General features: G+C 34.6%; 2 protein-coding genes across 3 annotated transcripts in view; one reads left to right on the top strand and one right to left on the bottom strand.

Annotated features, from left to right (window-relative positions):
- LOC118747165 (pneumococcal serine-rich repeat protein-like) overlaps window positions 1-14,693 on the top strand; it is a 283,337-nt gene that overhangs the window by 191,947 nt on the left and 76,697 nt on the right. The window lies entirely within an intron of this gene.
- The window catches only part of LOC118746644 (myosin-G heavy chain-like), a 42,915-nt gene continuing 33,833 nt past the window's right edge, over window positions 5,612-14,693 (bottom strand). For both annotated transcript variants that reach the window (XM_036480506.1, XM_036480507.1), the window contains one exon: window positions 5,612-6,362. In XM_036480506.1, coding sequence (XP_036336399.1) covers window positions 5,669-6,362 — 694 coding nt within the window. In that variant the 3' untranslated portion in view covers window positions 5,612-5,668. The remainder of the gene's footprint in view (window positions 6,363-14,693) is intronic.

The following is a 14,693-nucleotide window of genomic DNA, read 5'->3' as shown; positions in this document are numbered from 1 at the left end:
GCTGAATGGCATGTGATTAATTTGTGACTAGTCTAATATAGTGCAAAAGCATTTAGAAGACAAATAACGTTAAGAAAGTTCTTAGTAAATATGTCACACTTAAAATAATAGAAGAGAATTGGAATTTCGCTAGATAGAAACAATATAACTAGCTAACTACAGTAAAACCCATAACGCACTCAAAAAAGCTAGCTTTCAGAGGTACCTCGGTTGAGTACTTGAAAGGAAAAAGAAATGGGTAAATTACAAAAACAAGGCTGGTATTAAGTTCAGTAGTATGTTAGTTTTTATAATGGTATATCCTCCATTTTGAACCGAACTCTAAAGCTCCATTGAGTCTGTACTTCATGTACTTCAGGATCGTGATTTCGTGTTCGATTTAAAGTGGTAAAGTTTCTAGCAGTGACTTGCGGAAGTGTTTATAAAAATATACGGGTATATAAGGAAAGCTTTCAGAAAAATCTACTACATTTATTAACGAAAACTGGTTATCACGATTTATTCTATTTTTCCACTTTTAACCAGAAATCAATCAATTTGAAATTGCGCAAAATTAGTTAGAATGCAAGCACATTTTCCAGCTAAAGCATCAGAAGTGAGTTACAAGTGTATCTACAAATAACGACAAAGTACCATTAAGGGTACTTGAGTTTGGCCCATCGAAGGTGGATGCATAAAATTGTCTGTACATTAGGCTGCTTCACTCTTCATAGAAAAAAAAAAAACAATCGCTACTGTTTTTCCATCAGAATTATAAAATTAATTATATTTCACGACTTACGCCAAAATATTTCTGAAAAATGTTAAGATTTACGTGAGCTAGGCCGTTTTGAAAAACCTCAAAAAATCGAGTTTTTTGTAAATAAAATAAATTTTCAAAAATATATATATTTTTTTTTAATCAGCAAAGATGATAAAAGAGTGTAAGCTTAAAAGGTCTGCATAAAAAATATTTAAAAATTGTTATCAACGAAAAACAAAGCAATGTGATTTTTGAAGGTATTTTCAAATCAGCCTATCAAATATTTTATGGCAAGTCTTATGGCCCTATTCATAAAATATTCGATTTACAGTGCAATTAAAGTCCTATATTTTTTACGAATTTGGGTGTTAAATTTATAATATATATACAAGTTTTATAATTCCGGTGGAGGACCGCAATTTTTTTCGGTGCTGCCTAATGTAAATAGGTTTGTATGTAGATATGTAATGCCTAAGCCAACAAGTAACCACTGCTGTCTTGGCAGCAATCCAATTGTCAGCCAGTAACAGTTGTAGCCAATTGTTTTGTTTGTATGTAAATTTTATGCACCATTAAAAAGAAACTAGTAGAAGAAAGCTTTAATGGCAAAATAATTTAAAGTGGAAAGCATTTAAATAAAAATAAACAATAAATGACAACAGTAAATCACAAAAGTAAATAAACAAAAAAAAAAACAACTAAGCCAACTGCGCGACACCTTTGTGTCCCAAGGCAGTGTAAGCGTGAATGAAAGAAATCAACACAAAAAAAAATTAACAATAAAAAAATAAAAACAAATTTCTCCAGCTGCAGTTTTGTCGGTGGGTAACACAACTACACTGAAAATAGGGAATGAAATTGGAGAGCCGTTATGATTCGTTGTTCAAATTACCCAAAATTGTTGGTTGACTTAACACTTTTAAGCGGTCAATTGGCAGCTGCAAATAGACGTATGTATGTATGCACTCATACGAGTATGGATGTGTGTGTATGTATGTACATATGTACGTATGTGTGTGTATGCTTATGTAAGCCGCTGATACACACCTTCCCCTCAAAGTGAGGCTCCCTGCATTTTTATACATACATACATAACTCATATTCAAGTAACCGGTATGAGAATAGCTTCTGGCCACTAATCTAGACGCAAGTCCAACGAAGTCAATGTAATTTAAAAAAAAAATAAATAAAATAAAAAATAAACAAAATAAAAATAAATGTGTTTAGGTATTTAGCTACATTAGACTGCATCACCAAAAAAAAGTTGCGGCTTTTCCGCCGGAATTGCAAAATTTATTATGTTTGAAGACATCCACCAAAATATTTCCGGAAAAATATTAAGATTCACGTGAGCTGGACCAATTTTAAAATACCTCCAAAAATGGGGTTTTTTATGAATAAAAATAGTTTCTTGACGAACTTTTTTGAAAAAAAATTTCCTCAGATGACTATGAGATTAAGTTTGAAAAATCTGCATAAAAATATTTAAATTTGTTTAATGGAATCGTAATAATATGATTTTTGTTGCTGTTTTTTACTTTTTTCAAAGATTAGTTTAAGAAAAACGTGAGTAACTGGACCAAAACTATTCCGATTTAGACTTATGAAGTATCGGTGGAAAGGTACTTTCTTTGCGAAAAAAAACCACTTTACGTTCCAATTTTATTTATTTTTTTCTAGTACCAATACATCTTAATTCAACTTGGACTGAGGCTCGTTCATCCTAGCTTTCTCTTTCATACTTTGAATGAGTTTATTTGCAAAGAAGAAAAAATGGTGGGAAAATACCTTTCCAATGATACTTCATAAGTCTAAATCGGAATAGTTTTGGTCCAGTTATTCAAGTTTTTCTTATACCAATCTTTGAAAAAAAGTTAAAAAAAACAGCATCAAACACATCACTATTACGATTCCGTTAAAACTTTTTTTTAAATATTTTTATGTAGTTTTTAAGCTTTGATTGTTTTGTCATTTGAGAGGGTTTAAAAAAAAAAACTTTAAAAACTATTTTTATTCATAAAAAACTCCATTTTTGGAGGTATCTTCATATCGCTCTAGCTTACATAAATCTTAATATATTTCCGAAATATTTTGGTGCGAGTCTTAAAATATAATAGATTTTATAATTCCAATCTAAACACAGTACCGATATTTTTTTTTTGTATGGGGAGTGATCCAGTCTAATGTACATGCATTTTCTTCTTACACTTGCACACTTGAGTTTCGACCATCTATTTTTTATTCGAACTGTTGTAGTATGTTTTGTTTGCGTTATTTATGGCAAATAAAATATTTCTGTTTATTGCATGGCCCAGCTCATTGGGAGCTTGGTGTCAGTTCAATTGTAAGCTGAGGCTTCAATTTACATACTAATATATACATAAATACCTACAGGGTGCGTCTGGTATTTGAGGACATTTATGTACATACACGTTTTTTTGAATTTACTTTTTCATACCCATAAATGGAAGGAAATAACCTTACCGCCTAAGAGCGGAAAGGAGCTTCACAGTTTGCGAACAACTAACGCGGTCATGCTGGACAGAGTCTGCTATTATCACATCAGGGAAGTTGGCTTTAATCGCAAATTCGAGATCCATTTTCCCCGACAGAAATGACTGAGAACTTAATATTGTTTTAGGCAATGAAGAGATTCAAATTTTCACAGGCGGTTCTAAAATCGATACATAGCGTTATCAAAACTGTACAGGCAAGCTCCTATCTCCTATCACAGCTTTGCGGTCGATATCTACTAACTCGATATGCGCTCAGGAATACGGAATATTCCTACAATAACTTTGTGTAAGAAGGCGATTTTTGATAAGATATGGAGAAGGGGTTCTAAACATTAATCTTTTCACGAATTGTGGATGGCTACCAAGAGCAGGCGGGATAATCTGCACCCCGGTTACTGCATGATGAACGAAGAATAAGGAGTTTGCTGAGGTTCACAAACCCGAACGTTCGACCTCTCACCGGAATACATATGGCCGCCCCTCATAGCAATAAAAGCTGTATAAATGAAGAAGAGATATTTATAATTTATCCAACGCTTCCTATGCAAGTTCCCTGCACTCTGGGGGGTGTATTTCTTCGAAAACTTAAATATGGGTCAACTAGAATTCGGCAGAAAATCTGGATGGTTGGTAAAACCTCTCCTCGACATCACAAACAGCCTGCGTGGCCTCCGAGTGAACTTTTTAATCAGAGCAGCCCATCCAGTCTTACCTAAAAAACTCTACTTAAAATTATTAAAATGAACGCTTTTGTAAGACTAAAAGTTTTGCTTACACCATTTATAATAAGGCTAGAACTTTTATGATGAGCCCGTTGTGACGTCCTAATAAACCAACTGAAAGTCTGGTGGCTGTTCTCTATGGGTGGCTTTGGCACTCCCTGAATTTTTATGGGTGAAAAAAAACATGACGTACACTATTTTAACAGCCTGGTTATTTGGAATATCAGAGTTGATACTCACCCCAAAACCCCAAAAAAAATCACTAGACGGTTAGGTAAGGTGGAAAGTTGGTGACATACGAGGTTAAAGTGGCGAATAAAACAGGACTATTTACGCTATTATAATCACCAGGAAGTCCTATGTTTAAAACTAGTCGAAAATTCGGGTGGAAACCTCCTGCCAGATCCACAAAACCGTTCTCATTGTGTAAAGTGCTCCAATACTTTTGAATATACTTTGCTGTTAAAAAGTGTGGGAAAAATACTTCAAAGAAATACATTCATTTAGATAGTAATTTTTTTATTCGCAGAATTGAACGCTTTATAGCAACTTTTTTTTTTTGTTTGATTTGTCAGGGGATTTTCACCCGAATTTCCGCCTGACTTCAAACATATGGCTTCGTAGGGATTCACTTTAATATAACTAATAAAATTTATTCTGATTATTAAAGTGCAAAAAGTCCTTTTATAGTCGCTTCTTTAGCCTCGTCTGCTAGCCACTTTGCCTCTATTTATCACTACCATGGTTTAACGAAAACCATACAAATCATACTTTATACATAGCTTAGAAAAATTTAACAAAATTTTCATTCAAATTTTTAACTTTTTAATCTGATTTTTTAGAATTTTTTTGAGTATGCAGTTTTATAGCCCACTAAATTTTGGTACAATAAAGTGCAAATTTCAAGCGGCTACAAAATCCCGTTGATTTTTATTATTATTATTTTTTTTTTGCTGACGGCCTTTGCGGGATTTTTCATATAACAAGTGCAATTTCTAAAAACAAGCGTTAATTTTTTTTTTCCAATTTTCTTTGCAAACGGTCTTGCGCATTTTCTTCCAATGATTTTCATTGAACAACCTTGCAAATATTTAACAAATATCACCATGTACTCATGTTCGCTACCCACTGACATACAAAGTTTTGCTTAAATATATGCTTTTTAATATTGCAATTTTTTTGCTCTAAATATATTTTTTTTTCTTTTTTAGCATTTAAATAACAACTATGATATATGTAATTTCTCATATAATTTTAACCTAGAAATATAATTGCGAAAGTATGTAAGTATTGTTGCATTTGATTTTGGTTCATTGTACCATCGACAAAAAAAAAAAAAAAAAAACAGAAAAATAACCTTAGATATCAGCTTACAAAGTATGCGAATTCAAGTTTGATTTCAATTGGGTTTGACAGCTGTCAGTTGTAATGAAAATGCAAAACTAAAGCGCCAGAGAATCAATTCCATTAACAAAGATAAATAAGATTGACATTCAGAAATTAAATTTTAAAAGTAAAGGTATGTATGCCGCTGTATCCATAACACGACATAACAAAAAAAAAAAATAACAAACAAAAAACTATTAAAGACAATTTAAAACACAGCGTACTTAAAAATTTACAGGTCTAAAATAAAGTCAACAACAAAATGCAATTAACTCAAACTTTTAAGCAACTCATGCCAAGACTCAGAAAAACGTAAATGCACTAAAAATTATGAAAAATTTAACACGATGCAAAAACAGAAAATCCGTGAGATAATAAGATAGAAATGTATGTACATATGCAGCAGCAAAAAAATTTAAACAGAAAATTAGACAAAAAAACACAAACACAATGCACACTCTAAACAAGACAGCAATCAAAGAAATGGATGAAAAAAAAAATATCAGCAAACAGTCGACCACTTTCAACTCACCTGAATTGGCCACCTGGACGCCAATATTGGCAGTGCCGGCTTCCTCATTCATTTCGCCATGCATTTCGGTCTCAGCGGGATGCGCCTCGCCCTCGTCCAGCGCGGCGCTGCCATTTGCCGGCGGACGGAGCTCAGTAGCCGGCGTCGCTGAATTGGTCATTATTTGTAGTGCTGATAATTTTATATGTGTAATGTGATCGGCCGACGAGGCAGAGCCTCCTACATCCTCGATTGTAATACCGGCTATTGATTGAACTATGGTGGTGGTGGGTGGTGGTGGCGCAACTGGGCTACTTAGATAGTGGTCGTTTGCGATTGTTGCCGAGCGACGCGCGGGCACTGGCGATGATGGTGACGATGAACTCTCACTGTGTCGTGTGTTGCGGCGTACTGGATGCGGTGAACCGTTGACACTATTGCCGGTGCGACCACGTGATGGTGTACGGCTGGGGCGATTTATAAATCTGTAAAAAAAATAAAAAAATAAAACACGATTTAATTAGTTGGTGATTTTTATTGCCGCAATAAAGTGGAGCACATATTAATTAGGTGAAAACTAATTAAAGATAGTATAGCGGATTGGTAGGCAGCTAGCTGATAGACTGACTGCGAACAGCTGAAACGGGTTTAAGGAGCGAACTTGGATTTAAATCACAAAACACTTGCTGACACTGCAAAACACTTACAAAATTTTTTTGCTTGCTTTTTATTAAAGGAAAGTTTGAAGCCACCAAAAGTTAGAACTATTTATCTGTCACAAAAATAGTTAATAACAAATACGTGTAGTTTAAATAACTGTGCACAACTGTTGCTTTGCCGCTCAACTAAACGATACCAAACACGCTAAGCTACTGTCAGGCACCTTCGAATCTCCAACAAACCACACTCACCAGCGAGCTACGAGCTGTACCAGCTCTGCCAGAGCGCGCGCTCTATTAGTGTCCATAGTGACTCGAATACTATATAAACTAAAACATGATTTGTATCTATAAGATACTCGTACAGAGAGCCAACCAAAAACCATACACGCACAAACAAAAACAACAAATATGCAAGCGGCCACAGGCCAAACAATCGACTAAAAGCAGCAGGTCTAAAGGCCCGTTTACATACAACTTTGGCGTTGCGTTGGCGTTGGCGTCGCTTCGACAGCTGACTATGAATACATGTATTTATATGAAAGTCTCCATATAACCAAAGTTGGGCAACGCCAACGCCAACACAACGCAGAAAGATGGCCAACTCTAAACTTTTCGCGCGCGTCGTTCGTCAGCTGTTCTAAATAATCAAAATTATGTGATTTAATTTTAATTTTTAATCAAATGCGGGCAAGAAATATAGTTTTTAATGCAATTATTGATGTAAAAATTTTGATTTATCAGCCGCTAGTATGTTAATTTAGTGACCAAAGTATTCTGTGCTAAGCGTTCATTGTAGCAAGCACGGGCGTTACGCGCGCCGCTGTCAAAGCGACGCCAGCGCCAACGCAACGCCAAAGTTGTATGTGGACGGGCCTTAACAGCTTATTTAAGTCTGGTTAATTTTTTTTTGTGTTGTTGTTGTTGTTATTGTCGTTGCGAACTGACTGACTGACTGTTACGCGCTATATCCGTATACCTCTGGTTTGGTATGCGCACACATACCTTTCTTCTTGTTACCCATTGTTTTTGTCATTTCGTGAGCTATTGTTATTCATACAAAGGAGTATAAATACATATGTACATAGCCAATATAATTTTCGGCAAGCAGAATTTTAGTTCTCAAAATTGCAAAGAACAACTCAAAAATTCTAGTGATGTCGAAGTCAGTAGCGAGTGTAGAAATGGAAGGAAAGGTGGTAAGCTGGCAGAAAAACGAAGGCAAATTTGGCGTATTCCCGGCAGCTAATCTTACAGGCCAATTCTGGCTAAGATTCGAGTAGTTGCAAGTATTTTGTAAGAAAATTGAAAGACAGCGGGCAAGATAGCTTGAAAGATTTAGTTTATTCTGAAATGCTCTTTTGCCATTCGAGAAATTCGAGGTTCGAATCCTTGTACAGCGGAATTTACAATTTTTTTTAAGTTAATTATCTTTATCTTTTTTTTTGATAAACTTTTTTCAATATTCTTTTTTTTTAGATGAGCTTATATAATTTAATTTTCTCTCAATATTTAGATTTTGTTATAAAAAAAATATATTTTTTATTGAGGTTATTTAATCTTTAGCAACTTATTTTTTTCTTTTTTTTAAATTTATTTGCTTTATTTTCTAATTAAATTTGCTTATTTTTTAGATTTCATCGTTTTAAAAAGAAAAATATTTTTTAAATTTTATTTTGATTTTAGAAACTGATTTTATATTAGATTTTTTAACTGTACTTTTCATTCTAATTTCAGATTTTATTATTTTAATAATTTTTTGTTTATTTTTTCTTTTTTTAATTTAATTTTTAGTTTTAAAATGAAACATTTTTTTAATTTCATTTCATTTTGAGATACTTGTAAACTGATTTGTTCTTTATTTAATTTCAATTTCTATTTTAGTTTTATTTTCTTTTCATATTTAGTTTCTATTGATTTATTTTTACAAATCTTATTGCTAAAAGACAAACAAAATAATGCTAGTCTTTCGAAAGATAGAATAGAACTTTCAAGATACTTGCCATAATTGACAATTGTCTTTCGAAAGACTGTGGTGGGTTGAAACAAAATTGCCAGAGTTGGCATGTTAGTATTTATGACGCAAGGAACACACTACTCAAAGCTATTAATGCAACTACTAGAATACTGAGATTTACGTAGTTTGCAAGAAGGGCGGATCCTCTATCATTATCCTATATTACTCAATAAGTAATAGACTCCTCATCCAGACGTTAGTTTCTGAATCATATGTAGTATTGGGATTAAGCTGGCACATAACGGTGTTCCATATTGTATTTAGTATCTCCTCCCTCTTTCGGGAGCACCTAGTAATGAGACATCTGATAATTTGTCTAGAGAGCTTGGAGATATTCTTCGATCCGCAACCTGTTATACAACTCCCACCTCCACTAGCCTTCGAAGCGAGCGTCAGAGATTGGGTGAATACATACTTTGCTCACCATTCGAGGGCCTACAGGTGGGCAAAATACATGTTGCGAGGCCTTTGCTTTCATTCAGCAGATGGGACTGCAGACAACTCTTTGAACGAAATGCCAATTTTGACGATCTCGTGAAGTCCCATCCTTTCGGGGAAATCAATAAAAGTTTAGATATGATTAAAAGCATCGTATATTCGATTTAAAAGTCATCGATTATTATTATTATTAGAACATCACTGGGCCCAGCTAAATCGTAATGCTGTCAACATGTAATTTTTTTACTGCGACTTTCCTGCGATGTTGATTGAAATTTTGTGCCACCACATCACAGATATATAGCTGCTTCATTGCCTTACGAGGGCGAGTCTCATAAATGGAATAACCAGAAATGAGGATCATAAGACGATTCCCGGCTTAGAAATGAGCTTCAAATACAAAGATGTAGTGGAATAATCTTTAAAGTGAGGAATGAAGCGTTTTCAAATCGCTTACCAAAGAAGTACTCTACCGTTGGGAGGTGGTGTATTGGGTTAAAGTCTCATACTGACGTATATCGGGTGAGGTTTTCGATGCTTCCTTCTCTGGGGAGAAAATTGTTTTATCTTAGAGATATAGATAAATACATATGTATGTACATAAGATCCGTCTTGGTAACGAACGCACGGCTTACCAAAAACCTACTTCCATTTCCGGAACGGTGTGAAGGTTTTGGTGGTGGTTGGTTCAATGCGAGACTTCTGAATATTTGAAAACCGACTTCGTTTGGTATAGAGGGAATGGGACTGTCTAATCTTCTCCTAATGAATATTACAATTCCTAACCGCTGCAATCGACACTTACTATAGCGTTTTTTTTTTGTAATCCTATAGTTGATAAGGATTTTAGTTTTTATCTCCCTCTTTTAATTACAGAAAATTCGTCTCACTTACCTTATCAGCTCAAGGCGCATAAGTCCACGCATTTAAGGAAATTTTTTAATCGCCATACCCCAGGCAGTTGCCAAAACCGATTATTCGGTTCAAGCAGTAAACAATTTTCGGTGTTTAAAACAAGTATCCTCTGGGCATCAACCAAACACCCGTGAAGATGGCGAAACCCCTTGCACCCAGCAAAGGGCTGTGCGCTGAGCTGGACCCGCCACGTCAAAATAGCCCCCGATTTCCCCAGATAAGACCCCATTCTTTGTGATTTAGCTAACAGCCTTATATGAAATATACTGACTCAAATACATTCCCTACTCAAAAGAAGAAACTTTGATTCGGAAGTCAATAGTAACTATTTATGTTATGTGGTTGCACTATTTTACTCAACATTTTCACTTCAATTGACTAGATTTCGAAACCAGTTACAAAATGAACCGTCTAGATCGACTTTTTCTCATGTTAAGTACTAGCATTGTGACTACCGGGTAAACCTGACTCAAAAGATACTCTCACAAGGAAGTGCACAAATGCTTGTATGTTTGTTGTGGGGTATATTTGAATGAATAGAAAAGCGAACTAAAATAAAAACAAACTAAAACAGACACAGAACAAACTAACCGCTCAACAACTGTTAGTTACTTTGAGGTAAGCAAACAAACACATACATACATATATGTGTTAATATGTATGCATAGTAGTGGGCACATAATTAGAGACACTACTTCTTTACAAGTTTAATTTTTCTTTATTTAGTACTAAATTATTTTTTATAAAAATATAGTTTATAACGCAACAAAAACTAAGTATCTAAAAATTGCAAACCTTGTACAAGATTTATAAAAAAAATCGCAAAATTAAGAAAAAATAATTGTTTATTAAAATTTCAAAATGTTTAATCAGAACTTCATTTTCTCCAATATAAAAACTTTTCGAACAAACTTTATATGGAAGAAAATGCGTAAAGAGCGTGTCAGACGTGGCAATATTTCCAACTTTTCCCCGCAATATTTCACAATCTAATTGAGAAAGAGAAATTTTGTTTCGACGTGTGAACAGCCAGAAAGACCTTTCATTCACATTTCGGAAATCAGTTTCAGAAATAAAAGTTGTAAGATTTGACTGCAATTGAGAGAGCGCAAATCAATTTCGGAAATATATTTCCGCCTTTCGGAAATAAAATACTTCTATCATAAGGCACTAGAAATAGCAAAAAAGGCAAACGAAGGCACTAAAAAATTACAAAAACAGAAAAATAATAAAAAAAATAAATTTATTTTAAAAATGTTTATTTTACAAGTAAAAAGAGAAAAACTAGGAACTAGCTTCTTTATATGAAAAATGTGTACTATGAATCTTTGACTATTTTCTCCATTCGAGTTTTTAACACACAAAACTTTAATCTCTATAGTTGTAGTAACAGATGCATTTTGAAGTCTTCTGGCAGCATTTTCATTGGTTTTGGCGAAGAAAAGCCTTGATTGTACTAAATGTGCGCTCGACGTTAGTTGGTACAAGTGGCGCCCAATTTAAATATGGAACGTTTAAAACTTTCATATTATCAGGAATAAGGGCTTTTTCTTAGCTATAATCACTTTTTCAAAGGTAGAAAAGGTAAATATCTTAAAAAGATAACATCAAATCAAACTTGTTAAAAAAATAGTGTCCCTAATTATGTGGCCGCCAATGCATGCACCTACATATGCATACACGCAGGTAAAGGGTGTTTATAAAAGGCTGGAGTTTTTAAAGAAATACTGAATTGCAGAGGCAGATTGAGCAGTTTGCTTTGGGTAATAATCATGTAAGAAATAATCCTTGATTTCTCTACCTCTAATACTCCTATTCTGTCTCTATGTAGAATGAAAGTTAACCTGAAAGTTTTTCTTAAATTCTAGATTAGAAGATAGTTAATCTAATTGTTTACCTGCTACTAAAAGCTTGTGAAGAATACTTGCTACTGCGGCCGTGTTGTTTCGACGCTTCTTTCCAGTCTGATGCAGAGTTTGCTGTAATTTCGTGTATATGGAATTATATGAGCAGTTGGTCCAAAATCACACTAAACGCATCCGTAGGACTGCACTTAGTTGATCTTGTACCACGTGCACAAGTTTCTTTGTTCAACTTCGCCGCCGAGAAAAATGTGAGAGTTGTGCCATTCAAGGGAAATGAGTCTGAATTGTGTTCTTTCCGTTTTGTAGGAAAAGAGCATCATCAGTTCCGGGTTGTTCGGAGTGACACTAAGGCGACTTTAGTAAACGTGCATGCATACAAACATATGAATGTAAGTAGAAAGGCACTCAGTTAATTTTTTCCCGGGGCGAAATTTTTAGCTCAACTCAACTCAATTTGACTGGCCAAACTCCTAAAGTCACACCCTTTTATAGAAATTCTTCGCTTACTGTGCACACTGCAGTGAGGCAACTCAGTTCACACAATACACAAACAAATAAGCATTCATCTTTGTGCAAATAAAACGCGCCAACAATCAAGAACAGCTGCTGCAAAACAAGCCAATAATGTAATGGTGATAGCTGTGAATTGTTGGAAAAATTTGCAAAAGTTTCTTTACGTTTTGTACAATATTATTTTACGCGAATTTCGCAAACAGCAATTGCAAATAGCGTCTAAAGTAAGTCAGAGAGGAGGTGTTCTTTGAAGTTTGAAAAATCGCTCCTTAACGCCATGTCTGCACAGGCAAATACTTATTGCTTGATATCTATGTATTGCTGGCAATGAGCTGTCAGTTGGGTAGATTGTTAGTGGTAACATCGAGGAAATTTTTTATATTGAATCAAAAGAAAGAGCCGCCCTGTATTCGATTACACAGGCCAACAGCTTTTATGGGGGCGGAATGAGTCCACCGAAAATTAAAAACAAACAAAGGTAAGAAATTACTCAGCAAAGTTCTTTAGGATTTCAAAATTTCTAAGCGCCGAAATAGAGAGAATGTTGCATGGCATCGCACAGTGTTCTGTGTTGGAAAAAAATAGACAAAACTAAATATCTCTAGAACGAGAAGAGATAGCGAAAATAAATGTCAGGGTATTTTAAATGGAACATTCAGTAAAAATATAATTTTTGATATTTAACACGACCTTCAAATATAGTTTATTTTTTTTTTTAGCTTGCAACTAGACTGCAATGTGCTATTTACAAAGGTTTAAATACATATTTTTGCTGTTTTTGTGTCAAGAATTCCATTTTCATGGTCCCAAAAACCGCATTTAATTTTATTTTTTTTTTCAAAGTTAATCGCATGCTGTTTTTAATTAATGATTTAATAGTTTAATGACCTTCTAAAATATTTTTTTTGTCCTTTTCTTTTATATAAAATCAGCTTGTAACGAATTAAAATAAATGTGTTATTCGTATCTTACAACCATGGAAATAGATTTCTTAACGCAAGAATAGCAAAAAAAAGGGTTTAAAACTTTTAGAAAGTTCAATGATATTTATCGCAACTAGCTGTCAAAATTGTAGTTGGTAAGCAATCAGCGTTTGCCGGTGAAGATGTGCGGTAAGGCTTGATTCAAATACACGTACATACTGGCAAGCACAACTTTTATGCACACTAAAGAAATCAACAGAAGAACAAGAAACACCAAAAACTTTCCGCACTGCGCTCGCTCAAACCAAACCGAAGCGTATGAGAAGTATCAGATTTTGAACTCGAGAATAACATTGATGAATTAATGGTTGGAAATTTCCATTTCTTCACCACTTATAAGTTCTACATATTTAAGTGCGCTTGTCTGGAGATCCATATATTCTCCATCGATGTACCTATGTATGTATGTAGTATGTCCATGCCTTTCCTTTGACTTGATTTTGTTGTTATTGCTTTTTATGTAGTACATAAATTTTAATGTTGTCGTCGACAATTTGTCATTTCGACCGTTCACATAATTGGTATTTTGTCATTTTGACTATCGTTGCGCGTTCTTACTGACATACACTAACATACACATAAACACCCATACTAAATGTAGTTGTTTTCTTTTTTGTTTTTGTTTTCGTCGCTAATATTTGTAACTTTTTGTCGCCGGCGGCATTTCTTTTTTGGGTAAATTGACTTTATGAGGCGTGAAATTTTGACGCCGCTTGATTACTCTAGCGACTGGCTGGCGAGCGAGCAAAACCATCTAAAGTTGATGGACATAAATTTACATAAAAACAAATTGTTTAGCTAGAATTCCATTCATAATTGCATGAAAGGGTCAAATTCATTACCAGCTTGACGTATTGATTGATGAAATGCCAATGTGTGTGGCATTTTAATATTAACGAAAAATATGTTAATATGTATTAGAGGTGAGTACGCTATGACCTCAAGTCGTCTGGGAATTAGCAAAGGTATTCCAATAGTTTGCTTGAAGACATTTCTATTTGTATGAATAAGTTTGGCTGCGTTAGTACGACGTGTATGGAAAGTCCAATACATTTACCCGCGCATCATAATTCTACATTGTGAGTGCCTTATTTGAGCGCAGTGTCAGGTGGCAACACATTTCCCCAACTGGAGTCCCTTTAACATAGGGAAAAGAAAGAATAAGCAGGGCATCAACCTGTCTAGCTTCGACATCCCTGCTAGACCCTAGAAAGAGGTTAATTGATTCCTCCTAATTCACATCGCGATAGCTTCTGCAGAGGGACCCACCGGCATTCGCCATCGTTGAAGCATTGGCACAATAGCATAGTGCACTAAAATAATGCCTGTAAAAAACACTTACTGTTCTGTTCTGTTAAGTTTCCGAAGGCCATCCGTCTTTTTCAGGCTTAACCCCGACCATAATGGCCTTGAGTCCACACAATCA

This window comes from Rhagoletis pomonella, unplaced genomic scaffold (genome assembly GCF_013731165.1).
Source record: "Rhagoletis pomonella isolate Grant_MI unplaced genomic scaffold, Rhpom_1.0 Rhpom_scaffold_00011, whole genome shotgun sequence".
NCBI lineage: Eukaryota > Metazoa > Arthropoda > Insecta > Diptera > Tephritidae > Rhagoletis > Rhagoletis pomonella.
This window is presented reverse-complemented; position numbering and strand designations above follow the sequence as displayed.